At 40.7% G+C, this 26,737-nt stretch overlaps 1 protein-coding gene across 3 annotated transcripts in view; it reads right to left on the bottom strand.

Annotated features, from left to right (window-relative positions):
* The window catches only part of EPHA6 (EPH receptor A6), a 900,076-nt gene that overhangs the window by 8,810 nt on the left and 864,529 nt on the right, over positions 1-26,737 (bottom strand). For all 3 annotated transcript variants that reach the window (XM_075072813.1, XM_075072800.1, XM_075072802.1), the window contains 2 exons: positions 12,766-12,915; positions 2,634-2,827 (listed from right to left, as the gene is read on the bottom strand). In XM_075072813.1, coding sequence (XP_074928914.1) covers positions 2,634-2,827; positions 12,766-12,915 — 344 coding nt within the window. The remainder of the gene's footprint in view (positions 1-2,633; positions 2,828-12,765; positions 12,916-26,737) is intronic.

The following is a 26,737-nucleotide window of genomic DNA, read 5'->3' as shown; positions in this document are numbered from 1 at the left end:
GCTCAGGATTAAACAAAGACTGTGAATGGCTTGCCAACTACAAAACCAGTTTCTACTCCCTTGGTTTTCACATCTCAACTGCTAGAACAGGGCCTCATCCTCCCTGATTTGAACTAACCTCGTTATCTCTAGCTTGCTTGCATATATATACCTGCCCCTGGAAATTTCCACTACATGCATCTGACGAAGTAGGTATTCACCCACAAAAGCTCATGCTCCAAAACGTTGGTTAGTCTATAAGGTGCCACAGAATTCTTTGCTGCTTTTACAGATCCAGACTAACACAGCCACCCCTCTGATACCCTCTTCCTGCCGTGTTCACCGGCACCTATCTGACTAAAATAACAAGGCTAACTAACTAGAAGTCAAATTGGAGGAAAATCTGAAGAGAGTTGCTCCAAAATGTACCCGTGGGTGGTACAGAAGGAACTAGCTGTGGCTTGGCAGCATCACCTGTTGTACCCTCACAGAATGCATGAGGAGATGAAAGGTGCATTTGGCACCCCAGTGGGTACTGTTGACTAGAAAATTCTCCAGTGCCTGCACACCAAGCCAACACACCCCAGCTGTGGAATATGTATACGGACTAGCACTTGATGAAGAATTTAAACTCTTGGGATGAAGATAATGACTAATTTTGAAACCCACCAAAGCAAAGCAGAGGGTATAAAAGCACATTTAACCTTAGCTATTATGGGAAAATAGCACAGTTAGAATGAAAAAGTATTAATACCATGCTGGGTAATAACTTTTACCTTTATCTACATAGAAAATAGATGAAAAAGGGAATGGCTGTTTATTGCCACATTATTAGGCAATGGTTGCAGCAGCTGGAGTACTAACCTAAAGAGCAAATAAGAACTACATTTTATACTCTGATTTTCATGGGATTTTATGTATGATAATAAACAAAAATAAAAGGGTACAGCTAATTCAATCACACTTCTGTCTCAATATTTTTTAACCTCCTATTGTTTCAAGTAAAAATTAAGAGATTAGAGAAAACAACATTCTCTGTTGGGTTGTTTCCCTGTTATTTCCTTTGGACTTTAACCCACGCAGTGGGGACTATTCCCAGCTCCCAATGACTTTATGCATTTGGCAGCACATTGTGTATAATTGGTTTGTAAATTATTTTGTCTGCTATTTTCACCAGCCTGTGTGGTTCTTTCACAGAGCACATGGGGTGGGGGTAGGAGGTGGGAAACATTTTATAAAATATGAAAAAAAATATAGTAAAACCACAAAAATGGGCAAGGAGACTGAGGGACAGGTGCAAATCTGAAACTATTTTAAAACAAACCTTCTAAAATTGATTAAATCACAAGTTGAACAACAGAAATTTGTAACACTCTGAAGAATCAGTATTTTGTAATTAAAAACATAACTTTGAAAGTATATTTTCTAAAAGAAGCACATGATAGTTTATAAGTGTTTTGGAGTACTTTTTAAAAGAAAGATATATTCTAATTTCAGTGGGGCAACTTACAGGGGCAAATACCACTCCAAACCTAGCCTTAGCAAGACACCACTTGCTAAGCTCTGACTCTAGTGTGGGGAAACAAACCAACCCCAACTAACTCACAAATTTGGGGTGGCCAGACAGCCACAGCTCTAAACCTAGTCTGGGTTTACCTAACAGCCATTCCCCTCAAGCTTACTTGTGGCAAACCACCAGCCCCAAACTTAGCTCTAGCTACCAGCCTCTCTCCACACTTCTGGTGCAGACCCCCATGGACCGCCCCCCCCGCCCCAGGTGGGCTAGACACTATCCCTGGCTCAGGACACTGCATCACCCCACGCAAAACCTGCAGTGAAGCTATGAATTATTAAGAGGCTCAGAGGGGCCTTCACACTGGAGTGAATTTTGCCATTAATGAATGAGTAGGGCCAAATTCATCCCTGATACAAAGTCACTGATTTCAGTTTACAGCTAGGATGACTTTAGCTCACTGTGATTACAAAGTGGCCAGTCATTTCTTCAACAGCTCTACACCTAAAATCTGCTTTATTCATGTGCATAACATTACTTTGGGAATAGGGAGGAAGTTTTGGGTAGCTCCTCCAGAAATTTGTTGTGGAATGGGAGTACCATAGATTTGTTATATTAATATCCCTCTTCCACTAAGGGGAGCATGACTTAGCAAGTATGGAGTATAGATAGATTCAGAAGGATAATACTCTAAGGCAGTTACCACTGTTCACACACTGTGCTTTTCAAATGAAGAGACAGAGCATTGAAGAGAGAAGAAAATTAAAGAGGGAACTTAGAAAACAAGAGTATAGGACAAACACCAAACAAAAGGTGGAAAAACAGAGAGGAGACTCATGAAGACCAAAGACTGACAGAGAACAAACAAAAGAGAGAGATGAAAATGCTGGACCAAAAAAGATAAATGGCTATCAATGTGCTTGAGAAAAAAAAGTCCTTTTGTTTGCAATTTCACCAGTTTCATTTGATAATAAAATACACTTTATAAGAGACTCAGAATGATTTTAAACACTCAACACTTAACAGCTAAGCACTAGCTGAGCTCAGAGTTGTGTCAGGATATCCCGTCCTTACATAATCCACTATGTTATCTGATGACAGTCATGATTGTATGAGTAAAGAGCACTGAAGTGAGTCTTACACAAGTACATCCTCCACTAGGGTATGAAGGGAGCTGGGGTTGCGGATCAGTTTGTCTAGGAAGCTGACAATGTCAGTAAACTTCGGCCGGTGGTTTCTCTCTTTTTGCCAGCAGTGAAGCATAAGTTGGTGGAGAGAAGCTGGGCAGCCCATAGGAGCTGGAAGCCTGTAACCTTCTTCTATAGACAGTATAACCTAAACAAAGATAATAGGGGTGATTATAGAGCATCATATTAACACACACGGACAATATCAAACTAGGAATGCAGACCAATGATAAATTAAGATGAAGACACCTTCATGGTCTAGCATTGTATGCAGCTCTGAGATTCTCACATGCAGATAGGGTGGAGGCCAGGATTTTGACTAGTGTTCTTTACACTACACTTTCAGTCTCAGACAGAGCCAGCAAAGCATTAGTCACAAAGCATTAATCACAAAAGTGTGTCCCATTCTATTATTTTTAACTATTTCTACTATTTATTCTATTATTATTAACCTTTCTATTAAGAGACTGTGAAGGAGAGAAGAGGAGAGAAATAAGAAACATCCTTTTCCTCTTCAGCAACCTGAAGTCAGGAAGCCAACAAAATAATCTCATACTAATGTGCTCTGATATTTGCATTGTGACATTGCATTAATACATGCCAATGTCATGCTGTAATGAGATTGTCACAGTGCAAATACCACAGTGCAATGTCTGGTCCCCAGTAACTTCATTTGATGACAAAGTGGTTCTCTTGCTCTTCAGGACTGAATATGACCGATCCAGACAATGAAAGCCATTTTGCAATACAGCATAATGCAACTTTATCTTGTACAGCACCTTTTATAAAACCTGCATCTTATAATACTTTAGGGGTGTGTGTGTGTGTGTTATATAATAATAATAAGCTGAAATTACAGTGTTAGATAAAAATACCAGGAAAATGAAACTGCAAGGATTGGCAGGGGTGGAAAGATATGTTTTCAGCTGAGGTTTGAAAAGAAATGGACAGATCAGATATAGGAAAACTGTTCCATGTAGGGGGAGCTGAAGAGGAGGTGGCTTTGTTTAGTAACTCTGTGAGACGGCTAAAAGTGAGAAACAGGCCAGTGCTACATAAGTGGAGAGAGCAGGAAGGAAAGCAGAAACAGACAAGTTCTGTGAGAGGTCAGCTGGAGTGAGTTCATGAAAGGTTTAAAAACGAAGACTGGAATGTTTACTAGATCCTGAAATGAAAAGGGAGCCCGTGGAGCCGTTGAAAGAAGAGAATGATGTAGTTATGCTTCTGCACATGGAGGGAAAGCAGCAGCTGTTCCAAGGACAACAACCCGTATACAATGTCCACTGAAAAGTAAATCACAATACTTACAATAATACATTGGCCTTTGTGAGACGTATACCTGTTGAAAGCAGGCACTCTGCATTCAAGTGACATTTTATATATCTTAGTATAATTATACATACACATACATGTGTGCATTGCACATACAATCAATACAGCAGGCAGAGTGCACATTACATTATTTACAATGAAGCAATGCTTTATAGCTGTAGCTTCTGTATTTTCAATCCTATTAGCATGGGACTCTAGCTTGCTCTCTTTCTGAATTCTGTTTATGCTGCAGGCATTATGCTAATAACAGTAATGAAGATACATTAAGACTTGTGTTCCCCTTCACTTGTGAGGCAGAGGGAAGAGAGAGCATGGTAACTGCACTCGGCTGGGCCTGAATTTTTAGAAACGAGAGCTGAGCAACAGTGTACACTGGCAGAAACCTACTGTGCATAAACAACGTGTTGAGAGCTATATGGGCAATTGGGATTGTGGTGGGGTAAGTTTTGAACCACTCAGCATAGCTGGTATGCTTTACTCACAAGTTAGCATAATTTGCCACAGAGATATTCCAATTTGTAGCTTCTTCCACTTCCTACATGCTTAGGTGTAACGTTCACTGATAGATCAGAGACTAATGGGGGAGCTGGCTGTGCTGCCTGGGGTATGAACCAGGAGAGTGTGTGCAGAGGGACAAATGTGTTGCAAGTGTCCTGGAAATTGTAGATTTTGGCCTCAGATTTCTTGCAGGTCCTCAGGTTCCATGTGATTAGGAGTCCCTGCCTCCTCATTCATGCTGTTACCTTTCCTCTCAATGGGATAAACACTAGATCATTTTCAGGAGTTAGCCTACATGGAAATCTTCTCGAAATTTTCCCCTCCATGCTTATTTTCAGGAGAAAAAACTCTGTCCATAGAGGAGAAAATGTCAGCAACTGAAATTACCACAATAGGGGATTATTTATGTCTTCTGCAGCAACAGAGTCATCAGAACCCTTTCATTCTGCGCAATAAACATGTATTTTTCCACGACAACCATTTCATTATCAAACACAATTTTCTCATTAGGTAATATGGCCAACCCAAACTCAGGCTGATAAAGCCTTTTTATCACACTCCTCACCCTCTGTATCTATATACATATGTAGGTGTTCAAATCTCTCTGTCTATAGAGACAGGCAGCTATAATACACACACCATGTGTGGAATTGGTAACTATTGATAACTGTAGGAAGGAAAGGAAAGTACTAGGTGGACAGAAGAACAAAGAAAGGAGCTCTGTGAGTAAGTTCTTCATAAAGGAGGTCTTGCTGCCATGGGAAGCCCCACTGCCAGAGGAAGGATACAGCCGCACAAACTGTTTGCTAGGAGGCCAGTTGACTATATGCCAATCTTGGATGTCATCCAGCCCAAAAGTTCAACAAGAAATGTTAAGTATCACCTAATGCAATGAATCAAAAATGATTTCAACTGTATGGCTTCTATTCTAAAAAGCAGGAAGGAATCGAGGTCTATCAGAAGTAGCTACAGAAAACTTAGTTACTTACTACAATAGTAGATAGATTTTCTTGGATACATGTCACTGAAGTTGCAATCTTTAGCTGCCCAGAAAAACAGATATCAGCCTAATATATTACAGTACTTGTTGCAAATGATTAATTTCTGAACGGGGTTTTTACTTTCTAGGTCAAAAGTAAATGCTTCACACTTTTTATTAAGCATAAAACATTCAACAGTCATGCCAATACAAAGCTGATGAGGTTTTTCTGAAAGACATTATTTTAAAAAGGATTTCATTGGCATTTATATTTTCTTTGACCCATTACATTTTATAATTTCTTTGGTAGGGGAGTCATGGTCCATTAATTTTATTATCTTGTTCAAAAGGAAAATTTCAATATACGTAGAGATGTAGACTACTGTTGAAATAATAATTAATAATTCTCTATTATTAATAGCATATATGGCACTTTTTATCTTCAAAGCACTATATGAACATTGACTGATTGATATTCATACTGTGAGGCAAGTATTATTATCCCCATTTTCAGATAAAGAACCTGGGGCAAAGAGATGATGCAAGTTTGCCAAACTGTACAGTAGGAGGCAAGTGTCAAAGGCAGGTCTAGAATTCTATAGAGTCCCTGCCATCCACTCTCCCTGCTTCTGAACAAGAGGAGTTAGGCATATATATAGCTGAGAACAGAAGGCCAGTCTTGGTAAGGTACAACATCTAAGGCCGGGGTGGGCAAACTTTTTGGTCCGAGAGCCACATCTGAGGGTAGAAATTGTATGGCAGGCCATAAATCCTCACAAAATTGGGAGCTGGGGTGTGGACTCTGGGGTGGGGCCAGAAATGAGGAGTTGAGCGTGCATGAGGGGGTTCCGGGCTGGGGCAGGGTTGCGGGTGGGGGGGAGTGAGGGCTCCAGCTGGTGGTGTGGGCTCTGGGGTGCAGGAATGTGGGACCAAGGGGTTTGGAGGGTGGGAGGGGGATCAGGGCTGGGGTAGGGGTTTGGGATGCTGGAAAGGGTCAGGGGTGCAGGCTCCAGGCAGTGCTTACCTCAAGCAGCTCCCACAAGCAGCGGCATGTCCTCTCTCCGGCTCCTATGTGGAGGCATGGCCAGGCAGCTCTGCACACTGCCCTGTCCATAGATGCGGCCCCTGCAGCTTCCACTGGTCACAGTTGCCAGCCAATGGGAGCTGTGAGGCCTGTGCTTGGGGCGGGGGCAGCGTGTGGAGCTCCCTTGCTGCACTACATGTAGGATACGGAGGGGGGGACATGCTGCTGCTTCTGAGAGCCACATGGAGCCATGGCACGTGTGGAGCGGGGCAGGCCCCAGACCCCACTCCCCTGCAGAAGCTTGAGGGCAGGATTAAAATGTCTGAAGGGCCGGATGTGGCCCCCAGGCCATAGTTGGCCCACCCGTGATCTAACGAGCCCACATTTGACTTTTAGGGAGATAAAATGTGGAAGCTGAAAGACATTTTTTGAAACCCCTTTTAATATTCTTTTCTGTAGCTAGTTTAGGGCTGGTGAAAGTGTCAAATGATTCTCCTGGAGTCCTACCTCCTCTGTCTACAGAACAGACATAGAAAAGGCTGCACCAGTCAGTGGAAGCTTCCCCACATTGGCAAATCAGTGTTCAATTGCTCTCAATCTGAAATGATAATAGGTTTAGCTCAGTGTTCATAACAATTTTGTCCTTGGACTAAGGGCGCTGGAATCTTTGTAGGAGAATCTCTGTGGCTGGCTGCTCTGGCGGTGAGCCCACTGCCCTCTCTTTTGGTGCCACATCAGCCCCTGATGGGTGAAAGCTGTAACTGTAGTGTCTCCCTGGCAGAAGTTATCATGACATGAACTCTGCACTTATATTTCTTCTGTTAAAAGGTGTTAAAAGTGTGGGGAGCATGGTCCACCGGTGCCTTGGACTCTCCATTAAGACTGCCAGCAAAAAGATTGATTAGCGCTAACTGTGCTTCTGGTTTTCGGATGTAAACACTTGACCAGCAGGAACTGGACTGAAACTATCAATTTATTTCACTCAGTTCATCAAGAAGAAATCAGATAGTCAAAGCCAGACTCTCTTTCTCTAAGGGTATGTCTACATTACGGGATTATTCTGATTTTACATAAACCGGTTTTGTAAAACAGATTGTATAAAGTCGAGTGCACACGGCCATACTAAGCACATTAATTCGGTGGGTGTGCATCCATGTCCCGAGGCTAGCGTCCATTTCTGGAGTGTTGCACTGTGGGTAGCTATCCCATAGCTATCTCATAGTTCCCGCAGTTTCCCCCACCCATTGGAATTCTGGGTTGAGATCCCAATGCATGATGGTGCAAAAACAGTGTCGCGGGTGATTCTGGGTAAATGTCATCACTCAATCCTTCCTCCGTGAAAGCAACGGCAGACAATCATTTCACGCCCTTTTTCCCTGGATTGCCCTGGCAGATGCCATAGCATGGCAACCATGGAGCCTGTTTTGCCTTTTGTCACTGTCACCGTATGTGTAGCCATATGTGTACTGGATGCTACTGACAGAGGCGGTACTGCAGTGCTACACAGCAGCATTCATTTGCCTTTGCAAGGCAGCAGAGATGGTTACCATCCCTATTGCACCATCTGCCACTGTAAATTGGTGATGAGATGATGGTTATCAATCATTTTGTACCCGTTTGCAATTGGAAATTGGTGATGACGGTTATCAATCATTTTGTACCGTTTGCAATTGGAAATTGGCGATGACAGTTATCAATCATTTTGTATGTCTGCTGCTGTCATCGGTGCTCCTGGCTAGCCTCGCTGAGGTCGTCCGGGGGTGCATGGACAAAAATGGCATGGACTCCCCGGGTCAATTCCCTTCTTTATCTAATTTGTTCTAAAATAATCGTCATGTACCGGATTATGGGGAAGTTCTACTAGAGAGCCAGAGAGCACGTCACTTCCAGGTCGAGCCCCTAGATCCCACAGAAATGAGGCTGGCATGCCTTCTAGAGGGTTGCCCTGACCACCTCCTGTTGCTTTTCTCCTCCCAACTCTGGGCTACCATTGCAATGTTCCCCATTTGTTTGTGATGACGTAATAAAGAATTGCAAGATAAGAAACACTGACTTTTTAGCGAGATAAATGAGGGGGGCACTCAAGTGCTATGAATTAGTCCACGGCAGGACCATTAAAGGGGTTGGGGGAGGAGCACCGCCTCCTGCTTGCTCATGATCAGTCAGGGGATGTAAAGAATTATTTCTTTAGAACACGAAAGGGGGAGGTGGGCTGAGAGGCTCAGGCTCCAGCTGCTATGATGAGGGACGTTACTGCGCCTTTTGTACCAATCTTGCCAGGAATGACAGGAGTCATTTTTCATTTACAGGAGCCCCCAGCCGACCCTCCACAGGCAGTCAGGCGCACATCACAGGATGATGGACTGTTTCTCCCCAATTTTGTACCAATCTGCATCAGGAAAGGGAGAAGGGGGGGGGAGGGGATGTGCTGTTTCATCAGCCAGCACCGTGTCTACGCAGCAATGCAGTAGACATAGGTGACATTGAAACAATGGCATTAGAAAAATGCTTTTCTCCCTTTTTTCATGGGGGCGAGGCTGGGTAAATTGCGAGATATATCTGAACACCCAGACAATGTTTTTGAACCTACGCATTGGGAGCTCAGCAAGAATACAAATACTTTTTAGGAGACCCACAGGGACTGTTGGGGATAGCTTGGAATGTCCTAACAGTACCCCATCCCTCCCTCAATGAGCATTCTGTTTGATTTCTTTGGTTTGCCGTTACGCTTTGCCATGGCACTGTGTGGTCCCTGCTTGTGGCCTCTGTTCTATCATTAGGCCTGGAGATTTTCTTCTCAAATGCTTTGTCATTCTTCATCTTCTGTATCGGAACTCTTGATTACCACGATTTGTCTCCCCATCGGGCGATCAGATCAGTATCTCCCGTAATTGGTCCATTGCTATGGCAGCTCTTTTTGGATTTGGGACTGCATCGCCACCCTGCTGATCCAGAGGTCCTGTCGGCAACAGGAAATGACATTTCAAAAGTTTTCGCAGGGCTTTTCTGTCTACCTTGGCCAGTGCCATTCCAAGTTTCCAGATTGCTTTCAGAGCGGTCACATGGCTGCCCACTGTGGGTACCGCCCTGGGGATCATCCGTCGATTTGCGGCCACACTAACTCTAATCCGACATGGCAATACCGATTTCAGCGCTACTCCTCTCATCGGAGAGGAATACAGAAACTGGTTTAAAGAGCCCTTTATATCAATATAAAGGGCCTCGTTGTATGGATGGGTGCAGGGTTAAATCGGTTTAACGCTGCTAAATTCGGTTTAAACGCGTAGTGTAGACCAGGCCTTAGTGAAATGTGTATGGTGAATTTTTACATGTCAATATTGTTGTTAAGTGAGCGAGAAGGTTTATTCAGTTTGCTACAGCAGTTTTATGCATATTCAATCAATCCATTAAATATTATTTTTTTCTGAATATCCAAATTCTGCAATATGTAATAATTTTTACAACGGCCTCTAATAGGTGTCCCAGAAGAGCTCATTCAAAGCTGTTCTGTAAACTGAATGCATCGGATATAAATCTTCCTTTCCTCACACGGTATTAGTGAGCTAGACTCTTAGCTCAATCTGTTCATCAGTACAATCGTTTCCTCAGAAAGCTCAATAGCTAATCTAATGTTTATTAATTAAGCAATAAGACATGACAGATTGTGCAGCAACCCTAATTAATGGACACCTCTAGTGCCTGACGCACATCCAAGAAGTGCATTAATCAGCATTACCACAGATCTGAAATGACGTAACACAATAATAAAATGCTTATTTACTCAAACGAGTCACATTTCTCAAATCAAGTAAGTTTTTAAGAATACATATTATGCTGTTGGTAATGTTACAAAATGTATGGTCAACATTTCCAAACCTAGGTGCCTAAAGGTCAGCTCCTAAATTCATATTTTGGCAATTAAATAGAAGTTGCCTGATTTTCAAAGGTGCTGAGTCTCTACAGTTCCCAATGACTTAACTAGTATTTATGGGTGCTTATAATTTCTGAAAATCAGATCACTTTTATTCAGATACCTAAATATCACTTTATCAGACTAACTGTAGACTCTTAAGTTTGAAAATGTTGATCTATGTAAATACTTTCCTATATGTTTGTGTAGGGTGATCTGTGACAGCGAATTAAAAAAATTCTAACAATTTTGACCACTGGTGCTGAAGCCCACAGTAGCCAGGCTAGGAAGGGAATTTAGTATATTAACCGAGTATAACTTCTAATTTTTTTTCTTGTTGCTCAAGGAAGACCCAACAGGCATGAGGTGAAAGCTATCTGGGACATGTATTTGGCCAACTGGAGGCCAAGTACTATAAGTGTCACTTAAAAAAAACGTATTGCAAGATTTTCCAAAACAGTCATAATAGCCGATATCTTTGTAGATCTGTAAAAAATATAAACTATTTCTGAAGTGATGTAAATGGTGGTGTCAGCTAGATGAAGGTAAGTGGACATAAGGAGATACATTTACACACTAATATAGCAGAAATATGGAGAATAGCAGGAAAAGCAACTAACAAAGAGAGTGTGGAATGGTGTCAGAAAAGGTCCCGACCTTAATTTGTTAATATTTTTTTTCTGCTATATCTCCTTCCATCCTTCGGTATCTAGGGTATGCTTGTACTGTCTTTCTGATGAACGAGTAACACCACCATATATATCACCTCTGCATTTGGTTTAGAATGTCAGCTCATGTAGCTATTGTCCTTTTTGTCACAACAAGACCTGTGATTATCCATATTTATGCAAAACTTGTCAGCACAAGTTTGCATGGTGTCTTTTATACATCTGCTCTGTGCACACTCTCCCTACCCCTACTTCTTTTGCCAGAACTCCAGTATCACTGACTTTGGGGAAATTCAGATTATTTCTGTAAAACAAATTCATGCTTACTTAGTGCTACTTTCTGTGCTAAAACATAGGCCACAATATGCTGCAAAGGTAGGTTTACATACTTCATGCCTAACTATTTGGAATTTTCCAATGCAATTTAAATGTCACATTTACTTGTTGTTAACATCTTAATCAAATTAATGAAACTTCATCACATTATATTGGGAAAGACATATTGTTCTGTATCCCAATGATATATGTTTTGGTACAGCATAATGATGATTATATGGCAGTGTTGCCATGACTGATTTTTTTTCTGCTGGAACATTCTGAAAAAAATCTGAAAAAAGTGGCTTCTTTAATAAAAGTACCTCTGTCAAACCTCTTTTTGACGAATCAACTTGAAACTAACAGATGTTGTCAATCAGCTTGGAATATTGTAAAAAAATAATCATCTAGAAAAGTTTTGTGATACAGAGATATATCTACACTATGCAGGGCATGAGGAGTGATAAGAATGTGTGGTAAGAACGGGGTGACTGTCATTCTGCACCATAAAAGGGAGATTGGTTCTTGAGTGAAGCTTAGACATGCTGTTCTAAGCTATGGGGTGCTACGCTCAATTGCAGTACTTGTGGAAAACTTAACTTGTGATAAAAATTGCCCTATCTCCTTCAATGCTGCTTGTTTACAGGACAAACTTTCAACTTCCTTAGAAGATAATGTTTGTTCTAGTTAAGAAGAACGTTGATGGTGCATAGTTGAAACTTTTTTGAGCAAATGGCAGAGAAAAATATATCACTTTATACTTTTACACTGTCCTGTACAAAATGTAAAACTACAGGTAGTTTGTAAAGAAAACATTGTATATTAATGATTAAAAAGCAGAACTAGAAATATTCTTCTCACAGCAGCTTCAGATTGTATCCCATTAGCCCCAGGCGTGTTTTGGGATTGACCACCTAAAGTATGTTCATTGAAGGGCACCATCAGGGTGCCGTAGATATATTGGACCAAACTGATCACTGGTATAACACCACTATTCATGGAGGAATTGATATATTACTTTGTTGAGCAAACTGTATTCTCAGGTGCAGGCACAAGGCTCCCACTGACTTGGATGGAAGCTGCACACATCCGATCCCAGAATCTGGCAAACCGATTAGAACTTTTTGTAGCGTGGCTTTAGCCCTTCCAGAAAACCAGTCAAAATTTTACTTAGAGAGAGGCAGATCGTCAGCTGGTGTAAAACAGCAACATTTCATTGAAGTCAGTGGAGTTAAGTTGATTTATACTAGCTGAGGATCTGATCGAGAAAGTAAATAAAATAGCAAAAAATGATAGGGGTAACAATCATTTGCAAAGAATATTTAATCATAGTGGGAGATCGGTCCCATGCAGTACTTACATCCTGATTAGACATCTCCCAATATGGCCTTTCTCCATAGGACATCACTTCCCACATGACAATCCCATAGCTCCATGCATCACTTGCTGAAGAGAACTTTCTGTAGGCTATAGCTTCAGGGGCAGTCCATCTTATGGGGATTTTTCCACCCTGGAAGACATATTAAAAACTTCTCAGTATCACTAGAATACAGACCTGCAAGTACCTTAACAATAAATAAATAAACCCCCTCACTGTTGAGGTTCCATATTCTGCCATCTGTGAAACAGACTGACAATACAGTTTTGCCTTGGCAATTTACTATAAATGACAGTGTTGGTATTGGTGGCCTGTGGTATGCAGAATCTTAGACTAGATGATCTGGTGGTCTTTTCTGGCCTTAAACTCGATGACACTACTATTGCAAAAAGGCATTTGCAAAAATTCGATCACCACAGTTCAAATATTTACCCCCTAACAAATTCACACTGTGGACGTCTTTTGCACGATATTATATTTATACACGATAATCAGTTATATTTTATCTATTACATTTTGTATCTGGAAAATTCTTTTGCATTTTTAAGATTAAAATGATTTTCTTCCTGATGCATTCCTTCAGCAAAAATCTGTGTTAATTATCACTGATTAGAGAAACTCCTCCAAAAAAAGTTTTTATTTCTTGAAAGCAGTGTATTCATAGTGCCACTAGATGGCAGAATGGGACAGTCAGAAGAATTGAGAACTAATCCTAGCTGTTTGTCAATGGATTGAGAATAAATATCGTTCAGTGTTAATACTATTTCTAGAAGAAAGAAAATAAATTAATTACAACATAGTTTTGGATGCTGAAGAAAAGTCAGGCATTTTTTAAAAAAAGGAAGCAAATTTACATTGTTAATCTATTTTATTCATGTGGAAAATTATTGGTCAATAACTTGTCAAGATGATGACTCACGATGCCATTGCTGCATCAGAAAGTATTGCAAGGCAAAAATATATGCGTATGGGCACCTTGTTTGAATATTATTATTCCCTTTATTAATTATAATCACTGTGACAAACCAATGTAGCTAGTAAATGTCGTTATGGTTCATACATGATTGTAGCTAAGATGCCCTTTGTGGGGTTTATATCTTTTTATTTAAGCACTATGGTTTTGTAAAAGACTTTGGATATTCAAATTTGGCCTAACTCAGTCTACTCTAAAGTCATGGCAAAACTCACTTTGACTTTAATGGGAGCAGAGTTAGGCCACTAATGCTGAATTGCTTTTTAAAATCTCATGCTCTATCCCACTTATTTAGAGCTATACTGAGCCATTAAGGCACTGTGATTTTAACCCGGGGTGTTAGTATTGAGTTTTCCTTGGACCTTGTGAGGATGAACAAAGGCAAGACATCTTCCATCCTGTCCCTGCATGCAGCACTTGGGGCCACAGAAAAGACAGAAAGCCCAGCACAGAAGTTAACATATTTGGGAACTGAATTGGATACAAGGCAGCATGTATCACAGACACCCAAAGAAAAGCTAGATAATATAAGGCTGTTGATAAGGGTGCTCAAAGATTCTAGGAAAATTATAGTAAAATGGGTTCAGGTGATCATGGGGCACTTAAACTTTGCATAGAGAGTGGTGGTGCTGGGTAGGGCCTCATAATTTTGTCAGGGTGACCATAGAAATGAGGGAAGATTTGGAGGTATGGGAAACATTTCTGGAACAGTTTAGTGGGCTAACAATCTGGTGATCCAGTTGGATCCTGGAATCAGAGCTTCAGGTAGAATTGGATACCGCGGGGAGAATGTGTTGTAGACCGTATTACCAAGGAAGCACAGAGGTAGCCTAAGTAGTGGGCAATGCAGGTTGCAACTAGAGATGTCCCATTTGAGTTTTCCACTATTGGTGGCTTCCAATACGTAGGGTCAGGAATTTAGAAATAAATAGGTTTGGTTTTGGTACAACATTTAGGCAGTAGTCACATTATTACCTGGCAGTCAGCATTGGAGGGTTTTGACTCCCAGTGAGTTCAGGCAATTGGGTACTGGAAATTGGACTGTTACAGGACCTGTGCTCCCTTTGATGGGTGACTGGGGAAGGCAAAGATGAGCTAATGTTGTACGTCTGTGATTGCAGAAGACATCAGAGATAAGGTTGATGTTTGAATTTTCAGACACCCTATTGTGCATTGGGCCCACACGCAGGCAGCCAGGTTGGCAGATGGACTGCAGTTGAGCTTCAGGACTGAGGGTGTCTGCCGTCAATGGTTTGGTAGATGGGGCTCATTGTGGAATCAGCTCATGTCTCTTCTGCACTTATTGATGGGTGAACTATACCCACCTAATGTCCTAGTTATTTACTTTGGGGAAATTGATCGAGGGGTCTGCATGATTCAGAGGGACGTAGGATGGTTTAGACAGTCACAGCCAAACATGAGATTGGTTTGGTTAGAAATACTCACGAAGCTTGTATGGCAGGGAGCCATCAATCTTTTTGGATGCAGGTGGCTCAGTGATTTCACACAGGGACATCCAGTACAATGTGCTGGAGGTTTTTAAGGGATGAAGGAGTGCACTTGTCTGGGGCTGACATTTTGGCTGTTGATTGGATTACGTAAGAAACAGATCCCACCTGGTGCTTAAACCCATCTCTGTGTCCTTCTTTCATTCACCCGTGCATCTTGATCAATGAATGTTTCTCACTGTTCAGCTATGAGCCTGCCCTGCACAACTGAAACAGGCAAAACTCCCACTCCCCCTGACCATGAAGAGCGTAAGATTGGTTCTTAAGAAGAGACTAAATTTAACATTATTTTGTAGTCCTCCCCTTTTTATGTTCACCATTTCTCCTCTCTGCTTTGTTTAGTAACTCAGGCCAAATTCAGGACCTGATCTGACAATGCATGTTAAAGGCAAAGGAAAGATTCCCATCAACCTTCTGTGGGTGCTGGATCAGGTAATCCAGTGCTATGTGCTTTTAATAAAGCCAAGGGCAAATTGTGTTCACATAGATCCTTACAAGTGGGTGCAACATCTGCCTGGATTATACATGTCAGTTGTGGGGGAGGTGAACAGAAGATGTTAGCACTTGTGCTAAAAAGTACAGACTTTACTCTTTGAACCCTGCTGAAGACTTCTTTTTGCCATATGTCCATACACAAATGATCTGCAAAGTGTGAACTCTGCAGGTTTTGAGAGAAGGCGTAAAAGAGGAGTTCTCTGTTTCTCTTCCTGACCATGGTTTTTTGGGTGAGAATTTATGTGCAGCTTGAGGACTGGCCGTAGAGATTTAAAAGATGTTCCACAGCCCTATATAATACAGATATATTCCCAATTACTGACTTTGGTTAAAACAAATTTCTTCTCAGAGGCTAGTATCGACTGACATTCAAAGCCTTTTTTTAGATATTAGTGGACAGAAAATGGATACAATCCAAATACAAGCCTTGAGACATCAGAACAGCAGTGAGGAATATACCACTATAACCGAGAATAAATGACATGCTACTAATCTGAATGTTCAGCGTATTAATTTAAAGCTCTATATCATGTAGTGGAACATATTCATGAATTGTTCTAATGAGCATACACTTTTAATTTTGTAGAAGTTTAATCAATGGAAGACATTTTTATCTATCATTTATCAGCATTTGAATTTTAATGAATAGTTCTGTTGTTAATTACTGAATTTCTATGTTTAGAGAAAACATGCACAAATAATGAGTAGTTGACATTTGGATATTCATAAAATATTCTTTTTATATGAAATTATCAACAGAACTATGCATTCAAGTCTGAACGTAGATAATGAATTTATTCATTAAAGTTTGATTGAGGGTGGAGATCTAATCATCATCCCTTCATGAATCTGATCACATACCCAGAAAATATGCTCAGAAGAGGTCACAACTGTCACTTTGAATAGCATTCATAACAAAATTTGATTCTTCGTATAACTGACTTTTTAAAGAATCTGATTAGACTACCAAAACTAGCTTCACCATGCAGCTTTACTGACTGGTTCCTCTGGAACTTGCTCATAGAATGTGAAAATAAGGATGGAGAATAAAATCTTAACAAAATTCATGGAAGTTCATTTCCCTTGGCACAGGATGTGCTCAATGTTGTAGCATAAAAGGAATTTCCTGGGCTACCTAATGGCAAAGGAAAGCAAATTCTCTTAAATTCACACAATAGACTCAGCTTACACATAAGCCATTATATGCAAAAATGTATATTTCAATACTTAGTTATGTTTGCAGAATATCTTTTATGCAAAAAACCTGTTTTATTTCTTGGGCAGAAATCTGAAAGGTTAAACCTCAATATGACTAACAGTAAAGGCTGGTATAACTAAAAAGTACTATGAGCCATTCATGCATAATAAGACACATAAGCTTCAGGACAGCTAAAATGACACTTCAGGTTCATGATGAGAGTAATAAACAACATTTCTTTTTAGTTTCTTTTTAGTTTCTTTTTAGTTGTCACCTAATTGAAAAAAAATTTGAACCCAATATTGTACACGAAGTGAGCCACCTTTAAATTAAAATAATGCATAAATTATCTAAATTTAACTACTCTAGTGGATCAATCAAAGCTGTCACAGTTTCCTAGTCCAGAAAGCCTTTACACAAGCAAGCACTTTTTTTTTTGTTAAAAACCATATTGCATTTTTGCCCCATCTCTAAAATTTATAATGAGCTGTGTGCCCAGGGCTGGATTTACACCTTGGGCACACCTGGGCCAATGAGAGCTGCGAAGCTGGTGCTTGGGGTGAGAGCAGCATGCAGAGCTTCCCTGATTGCCCCTGTGTCTAGGGGCTGCAGGGACCTGCTGGCCACTTCTGGAAGCCGGGCAGATCCAGGGCAGGCAGGGAGTCTTCCTTAGCCCCGCTGCACCACTCACTGGACTTTTAAGCTGACTGGAGCAGCCATGGTCCCTTTTTGACCAGGTGTTGTGATTGGAAACCAGATCCCTGGCAACCCTAGCTGGCCTCCCCACCCTGCCATGACCCAGGAGCGGCAAAATTTGAATTTTTAGGTGCCTCTAGAATGCTGGCACCTCTAGGCATGTGCCTACTGTGAAATCCAGCCCTGTCAATGATATGCTAATTTTGTTTTCCTGTAATAAAAGAGCTCTAACGGTGATATTCAAATACTTATGATTTAGTCTGTTTTTTACTTGCGGCCTTCTGAATAGTGACAATTCCTTGAATTATTCTTGCTTTTAATTCAGTGCCAAAATTCCGCAGTGTGCTGTTAGGACCATCCTTCTAACAAGAATACAAGTGCTATATTATTCACTTAGTGCACCGTGCAGCTTCAGAACACACACACGCACATGGACCCTCCCCTACACACACCTTACCTTATAAAGTTGACAAAAGCACAGTGTGCTCTATTAACTAAAGATAGAATAAATTATACATTATACAAAAACTGTCTCCTTCTCAGGTTTAGATGACTAAAAACTAAGTAAAAAATGGACTCCTTTTTCCAAAACATCCTCTGTCTCATTACACAAACAAACAAACAAACATTATTATTAATTTAATATTTAAAGTTTTTGGAGATCCAGAAGAGCAATGTAACAATACATTATCCAGAACTAGCTCACTGTTGCAGCTACAGCACATTATGCTGCATTCAGCAACATTGAAGACCAGACTATATTTGTTCAGCTCAAAATTACAGACTGCCTGATGGGGAGACATCAGGAGTGGCAGTGAGGGAAAGAAGCAAGTGTGCTAGCTGCCCTGCCTTTTGTATTCCCTGCTAACCAGTCCAAGAAGTGATACTGATGAAAACCTGAGACAACAAGAAAGCAGAGATTTATGAGCTATTACATATGTTAAAAGACATCATTATGTGTAACTATCCACATTATCCAAACTAGAGGCCTTAAAATCAAAATATACTCAGTGTTAATACTAATATGAGGTCATGCGTGTTTCTGCTACAATGGCTCCCTAATCAACCTGAGTTGGTAGACTCCCTGGAGTCCCTGCGTGCAGAGTAGGCCAGGGTATTCATAGCTGTGGAACTCCCTTGTCTACAGAATCCCCCATGCATATCTCAAGCAACAACAACAACAAAAATCCTACCCATACTTTTGGGTCAATTATATTGCTCTGCAGCAGATTTTGTTGGATGAGGCCTTATCCACCTATGACCAGGGCAACTCATGCTCCTGATTTTCCAGAAATGCCCCCCCCCCTACTTTTTTTTGTAAAGACAAGACCAATTTGTATTTCAGTTATTTTTAGTGAGGTAACGAGTGTTCACAGCTATGGAGGTCTGCAGTATAAACTCACCAATCCTGCCACCATGGAACCTAGACCACTGCTCTAATCTGGCATGGCAATTCCTATGTGCCTATCAATTATCAATCACATTTGCTTGTGATGTTTTGTAATAATTATTCATGGCACTCATTCAGTCTCGGACTTTTACCCCAACCTATGAGAGAAATAGAATGAAAGGCCCTGAGAATGAAAGAAGAGCAAGGACTCAGTGAAGGAAGTGAAATTTAAAATATTGAATGCAATTCATCATTCTACATAAAAATCTCATCCCACTTTACTGGAGTGGTGTTTTTGTTTGAAGATATGGATCTAGCCACATTTTTCACATGAGAAATCAGTTTGGTCATCTTCAATTAATACCTAGAATCCCTAGTGGACATTTGTCAGCATCCCCAAACCATAATTTAGAACTATTTAGTATTATTGACATTCTTCTCCAGAGAGTCCAACTATTAGAATATCAGAGAAGCTATATGTTAGGACGACAAAACTATTCTGGAAAGTTTCCCCAGAGTCTGCCCACATTATGCCTAGCTTCAGCTAGTATTATCAATCATTCATTTTCATGAGAATTGAAATCAACAAAAAAAATCCCTCAATCTAATTTTTAAAAAGATTGGGATTTTTTTTTTATCTTAAAGGAAGTACCATTTTATTTCAATGCTAGTTTAAAAATACTACAGTTGGGTACGTGCAACCTGATGGGTTTTTTTTTTAAAGGTGGCCATCCCCATTTTTGTCTTAAAAATAGCAGGCAACTTCTTAACATAAAATAATTATTCTAACAAACATCTTATTAACACTTACATTATACATGTGGGCATGTATGAGAAAAGGAAAACTATTTGTGGGTGGAAAGAGCCAGCTATTAGATATTACTGTGATGAGTGCCATAGAAACACCAAAGAGAGAGAATGGAGGGTCTCACTCTGATCACTGAAACACTGCCAGATGAAACTGGAAGTTTCACAGACATAAAAAAGCAAAGTCTTGTGGTTAAGGCATGGAATTATTATTCATAACATCTGGGTTCTAGTACCAGCTCCACTTCAGTTTTCCTGTTTGACCTTGGGCAAATAACAATCTCTCTGTGCTTCAGTTCTGCACTTGTAAAATGGAGATAAAAATACTTCCCTACCTCACAGTGGAGGGAGTGGGTCCAAGGGTCTTCGTCTAGAGATCAGTAGATCACTAATCCTTTATCTCACAGAAAATCCAAAGGCATCTGGGACAGGGGGAAAGACAGATGCTACTCTGCCTCCTTTTCTTCTTTTTGCTTCATTCTGGATCATCCTCTTTTTGTGGTCAGTTGGCTAATATTAGTAGATGGTTTGGACTATGATAGGGCTGGAGAGTGCAAGCATACCAGGCCTCAGTGATGAAAGCAATATTGAGCGTCTTATACAAAATCAAGCTCATAGATGATGCTGGTTTTGTTGACAGCTAATTTGTCATTTAGCAATAAGAACTTGTGGCTGTTTTCGTCTGCCACCCTGCTTGCTGCAGTTCCAGCTCAGGAATATGATAGATGGTTTGTTTTATGTCCCTGGTTGCAGAGCTTTGCCCTAGGACTCTTGAATGCATATCACTTAGATGGGCTGATATAGGCCCCAATTCAGGTAGGTACTTAAGTACATGCTTGAAGTGAATGGGACTACTCACAGACTTAACATTAGGCATGCACTTAAGTGCATGATCAAACAGAGCCAAACCATGTCTCTTGAGCACCAAGGGGCATACTGGTGGAAGGGCACTGTCTCAGCAGCAGTGCCTGGAGGCATTATAACTGTTAAAGGCTTAATTTTAACCAGAAGCACTACGTGCCATGTCTTTACAAAGTTCCAGCTAGCACTTCCCCCAGCTCTAACAGCACTGACATGTACATAGTGCTAGTGAGCAAACTAGGATAAACAACTCTGGAAAATGAAGTCTTCTATCAATAGAACTGGTACAGCACGGTGATCAGCAAGTTTCTCCAGAATACCCCACTAATTTGCCATTTTGCTTTCCTGGAGGCCATCAATACTTTTGAACTGGTTCTTTCTAAAACACAATTTTATTCTTTCAATGAATGACCCTTTGATTGTTCTCCATCCTTAGCTCAAAGGAATAAAAAAAAAAAATCAAACTTGTCTCCTCTCAATATTAAAAATTCTGTCACTTTGTAATCACAATTTTTTTTTCTATAAAGTAACGAGTCCCCATTACTATTTCCTCTGCACCAAATCATTTTAACATTCAAGAAAAATCCCTTCCCTTTTCTAAAGCACTGATCTTCACTTAGGTTGAAAGATAATAAAAAGTCTGATAAAAATGCATAACTTTGACCCTCAAAATTCACATAAATGAAAGGATAATGAATATTTCTAAACACTTATATCTGTCCTGCAATCATTTTTCTTTATAGTACACTTTAACAAGCATTATAAAATGGCAAAGATACAGCAGACTACACGATGGCTGATAACATTTCCAACTTGTTTGTATATCTAATGGAAGAGCAAGGGTCAAACCTCACTATCTAGGGTACCCTCTTTGACAAAGTGCCCATTATTTTCCATTCATTTAAAAAAATATTTCTTTCAGTTTAAAATGAACAAAATAGTAGAGATGGGAGAATGAGGAAGCCATAATTGGAAATCTGATAAAACTTCCAATGTTTTCGAATTAAAAGGTTAGCATTCTTTTTTGAGGGAGGGAGACAGATTTTTAAAAAAATTCTTTTTCACAGTTAAGTTGGTCTACACACACAAACACACCCCACACATTTTGCAAAATCTCTATAGCCCAATCCCGCTCCAATAGAAATTAATGGCAAAATTCACTGATTTTGACAATGTAGGATTAAGTTCTAATGTTTTGAAATTGAAGCCTTACATTTTTCTACGATTAAAATTGCTGTAGTATATTTCACAAATTCAGATGCTTTATTCTAGGCAATGGAAAAATCATTTTCTTTTCAGAAATCAAGTGTTTCAGAAGCACTCTTCTCTACCAGAGTTAGTTTGGAAACTATAAGATTACCTGATAATAGTGGGAAAAAATGTTATTTTCTTGAAATACTAGTATTTCTGCAAAGATATATCTCTCTTCTAGTAGCATTACAGTAGAATCTCAGAGTTACAGACACCTCAGGAATGGAGGTTGTTCGTAACTCTGAAATGTTTGTAACTGAACAAAACATTATGGTTGTTCATTCAAAAGTTTACAGCCGAACATTGACTTAATACAGCTTTGAAACTTTACTATGTAGAAGAAAAATTCTGCTTTCCCTTTATTTTTTTAGTAATTTATGTTTAACACAGTATTGTACTATATTTGCCTTTTTGGGTCTCTTTTGCTGCCTGATTGTCTACTTCTAGTTCCAAATGAGGTGTGTGGTTGACTGGTCAGTTCGTAACTCAGGTGTTTGTCACTGTCAGGTTCCACTGTAATTTCAAGCTGTCTGCCAACAACAACCAATTTCATGAAAGCCACACATACTGAATCCTTAAACCTGCATGCCCCAAACCTACCGTACTCAGACAAGTAATCCTACTGAAGTAAGGTGAAGAGGGTTTGTTCTGAGGGTCTATCTGAATGCTTATGTGCAGGGCCCCTTGTGTTCCATGATTCTGCGACCATGGAATTTGCTACAGAGTCCACTTCTTACTGTAGAATTGTGCTCCAGAATCTGAGTTCCGATTGGAAAAAACAATGATACTAGCCCTTATGGTTGAAAGCATGCACAAAGGCCCTGATTCTGAAATTACCCTGTACAGATTCTCAGCCACTTCATTGGGGTTCTTGTGCAGATCTGATTAAACTGCATTCAAAAGGGAAGAAAAGCAAACAAGCAGTCTGGAACATATCTTCAGTACCTGTAAACAAATGTTAGGCGTATGGGGAACAAGTAGGATGAACTGGAAGTCATGGTACATGAAGAAAATTATGACTCAATTGGCATTACAGAGACTTTGTGGGACAACTCCCATGATTGGAATATGAACATTGAGGGATATAGCTTGTTCTGAAAGGATAGATAAAGGAGGCTTTGCACTATATGTCAAGAATGTATACACTTGCTCTCAGGTCCAAGAGGAAGAGAGTGCCAGATCTACTGAAAGTCTCTGGGTGAGGATAACAAGGGAAAAGAACAGTAGCGATGTTATGGCAGGAGTCTATTACAGACCACCAAATCAGGAAGAGTAAGTGGATGAGTCATTCTACAAGCATTCTACAAGATTAGTTAACACACATGAGCTAGTATTAATGGGGAATTTTAACTTCCCTGATATCTATTGGAAGACAATTGCAGCAAAACATGTCCCACAAATTCTTAGCATGTGTAGCTTTCTGATTCAGAAAGTTGAGGAAAGAACCAGGAGGTCATCCATTTTGAATATGGCCTTGACCCAAAGGGATGAATTAATTGCGAATGTGAAGGTGATTGGGAAGTGGGAGGAAGTAGCCACAATCTGACAGAATTCCAGATCCTAGGGAAAAAAGGAATGAGAACAGCAAATCAAGGACACTGGTCTTCAGAAAGGCAGATTTCAACCAACTCAGAGAAATAGCAGGCAAAGTCCCATGGAAGGACCAATTAGAAAGAAAAGGAGTTGAAGGAGACTGGCAGTTCCTAAAAAGATGTAATACTAGCAGCCCACCTTCAAGCTATTCTGACAAAGAGGAAAGATAAGCAGAACCACAGGAGGCCAATGTGGAGCTTTTTAGTTATCTAAAAACCAAAAGGGATACATACAGGAAATGGAAGGAGGGGCATGTCATCAAGGAAGTATACATGGGAACAGCATGAGTGTGCAGGCACAAAATCAGGAAAGCCAAGGCAAAGAAGGAGGTAAAGTTGGCAAGCAATATTAGAGACAACAGGAAGGGGTTCTTCAAATATGTCAAACAAAGGAGAAAGATCAAGGGCAGTGTGGGTCTGCTGCTCAATTGAGAAGGTGAGGTGGTCATGGAAGATTATAGGAAGGCAGAGCTGCTCAATGTCTATGTTGCTTCAGCCTTCTCACAAAAAAATTAACATGTGACCAGATGACTAGTGAAATTACCATAGACCAGTGGCTCTCAACCTTTCCAGATTGATGTATCCCTTTCAGGAGTCTTATTTGTCTTGTATACTTCCAAGTTTCACCTCACTTAAAAACTACTTTCTTACAAAATCAGACATAAAAATACAAAAGTATCACAGCACACTATAACTAAAAAACTTCTCATTTTCACCATATAATTATAAAATAAATAAATATTTCAGCATATAATATATAGAGTAGAATAAACAACTCATTGTGAGTAGGAAAATTTAGTTTGTACTGACTTCGCTAGTGCTTATTATGTAGCCTGTTGTAAAACTAGGCAAATATCTAGATAAGTTGATGTACCCCCTGGAAGACCTCTGCGTACCCCCATGAGAATCACTGCCATAGACAATAAAGGGGAAGGAATACAGATTGGGATTAGTAAAGAACACAGAGATCTTCTGACCAATTTGAATGAATTCAAATCAGCAGTGCCTGATGCTATTCACCCAATGTCCTGAAGGAATTAGCTGAAGAAATGTAGGAGCCACTGTAATATTTACAACTCATGGATGACAGAAGAGGTGCCAGAAGATTGGAAAAGGGCCAATGCAGTCCTCATCTTTAAAAAAGGGTAAAAAGGTGAAGCCAGGGAACTATAGATCAGTCAGCCTGACTTCGATACCTGGGAAACTACTAGTAGAGCAATGGATAAAACATTCAATTTGTGAATACCTGGCAGATTAGGAAGTAATCACTAGCAGCCAGCATGGATTTACCAAGAACAAATCATGCCAAACCAGCTTGATTTCCTTCTTTGACAGGGTACATGGTTTGGTGGGTAGGGGGAATATGGTGGACATAATATACCTGGATTTCAGTAAGGTTTATGACACAGTCCCACATGACATTATGATAAGTAAGCTGGAGAAATGCAGGCTTGGAGGAACTACCATTACATGGATGCATAATTGGTTATACAACCACAAAGAGTAACTATTAATGGAATGATGTCAGATTGGAGGGAGGTTTCAAATGAGTTTCCACAGGAATCTGTTCTGTGTCTGGTGTTGTTTAAAATCTTTATTAATGACCTGGATGTAGGAACAGAGAGCATACTGATCAAATTTGCCAATGACACAAAGCTATGGGGGGTTGCCAAGATTTTGGAGGATAGCAATAGAACTAAAATTCAGAGGAAACTTAATTAATTGGAGAATTGGGCTATAGACAAGAAAATGAAATTCAACAAAGACAAATGTAAGGTGCTACTCTTAGGGAAGAAAAAACAAATGCACAAACACAAAATGGGTGATATCTGTCTTGGAAGTGGCATTGCGGAGAAGGATCTGGGAGTTGTGGTAGATCACAATCTCAACATGGGTCAGCAATGTGAAGCTGTTGCAAAAATAAAACAAATGCAATTTTAGGTTGCATTAACAGAGGCATAGCATGCAAGTCAAGGGAGGCATAGTATTTCTTCACAGAACGCAGGTTAACCTGTGGAACTCTTTGCCAGAGGATGTTGTGAAGGCCAAGACTATAACAGAGTTCAAAAAAGAACTGGAAAAGTTCATGGAGGATAGGTCCATCAATGACTATTAGCCAGGATGGCCAAGGATGCAAAATCATGCTCTGAAGTGTCCCTACCCTCCGTTTGCCAGAAGCTGGGAATTGGCGATGGGGTGGATCATTTGATGATTACCCTGTTCTGTTCATTCCCTCTGAAGCCCCTGACATTGGCCAGTGTCGGGAAACAGGATATTGGGCTAGATGGACCATTGGTCTGACCCAATTTGGCCTCTCTCATGATAGTACCGTTCTACTCGGCACTTGTTTGGCTGCAGCTGAAGTACTGGGTCCAACTTTAGTCACCAATGTATAGAAAGGATGTAGAGAAACTGGAAAGGATCCAGAGGCAAGTGACAAATATGATCAAAGGGGTGGAAGGCAAGCCATATGAGCAAAGGCTGAAAGAATTGGGTATGTTTAGTTTGGAAAAGAAGATATTAAGGGAGGACGATAGCGGTTTTCAAATACTTGGAAGGCTGCCATAAAAAAGATGGAGAAAAACTGTTCTCTCTTGCCACAGAGGGCAGGACAAGATGCAATGGATTCAAACTACAGAATAGCAGATTTAGATTAAATCTCAGGAAAAAATTCCTAACAGAAGAGACTGCCTAGGGAGGTTGTGGAAGCTCCTTTGCTGTAAGTTTTCAAAAGGAGGCCGGACAGCCCATTTCTCTTGGATGGTTTAGACCAGAGGTGGGCAAACTACAGCCCATGGGCCACATCCAGCCCGTGGGACTGTCCTGCCCTGCTCTTGAGATCCCACCCGGGGAGGCTAGTCCCCGGCTCCTCCTCTGTTGTTCCCCCTCCCTTGCAGCCCCACCTCGCCCTGCGGGAAGCACTCTGGGCGGGGTTGTGCGCTCCTGCCAAGCAGCTCCAGCAAGGCAGCACAGCTGCCAGACATGCTGCTCTGAGTGGCATGGTAAGGGGGCTGGGACCGGGGAGTTGGATAAGTGGTGGGGATCCCGGGGGACAGTCAGGGGACAGGGAGCAGGGGGCAGTTGGATGGGGCGGAGGTTCTGACGGGTGGTCAGGGGACAGGGAGGGGTTGGATAAGCATGGGAGTCCCGGGGGGCCTGTCAGGGGGCGGGGGTGTGGATAGG

The sequence above is a fragment of the Chelonoidis abingdonii genome, chromosome 1 (genome assembly GCF_003597395.2).
Source record: "Chelonoidis abingdonii isolate Lonesome George chromosome 1, CheloAbing_2.0, whole genome shotgun sequence".
Classification (NCBI taxonomy): domain Eukaryota; kingdom Metazoa; phylum Chordata; order Testudines; family Testudinidae; genus Chelonoidis; species Chelonoidis abingdonii.
The sequence above is the reverse complement of the archived record's forward strand: the minus strand, read 5'-3'. Positions and strand labels throughout refer to the sequence as shown.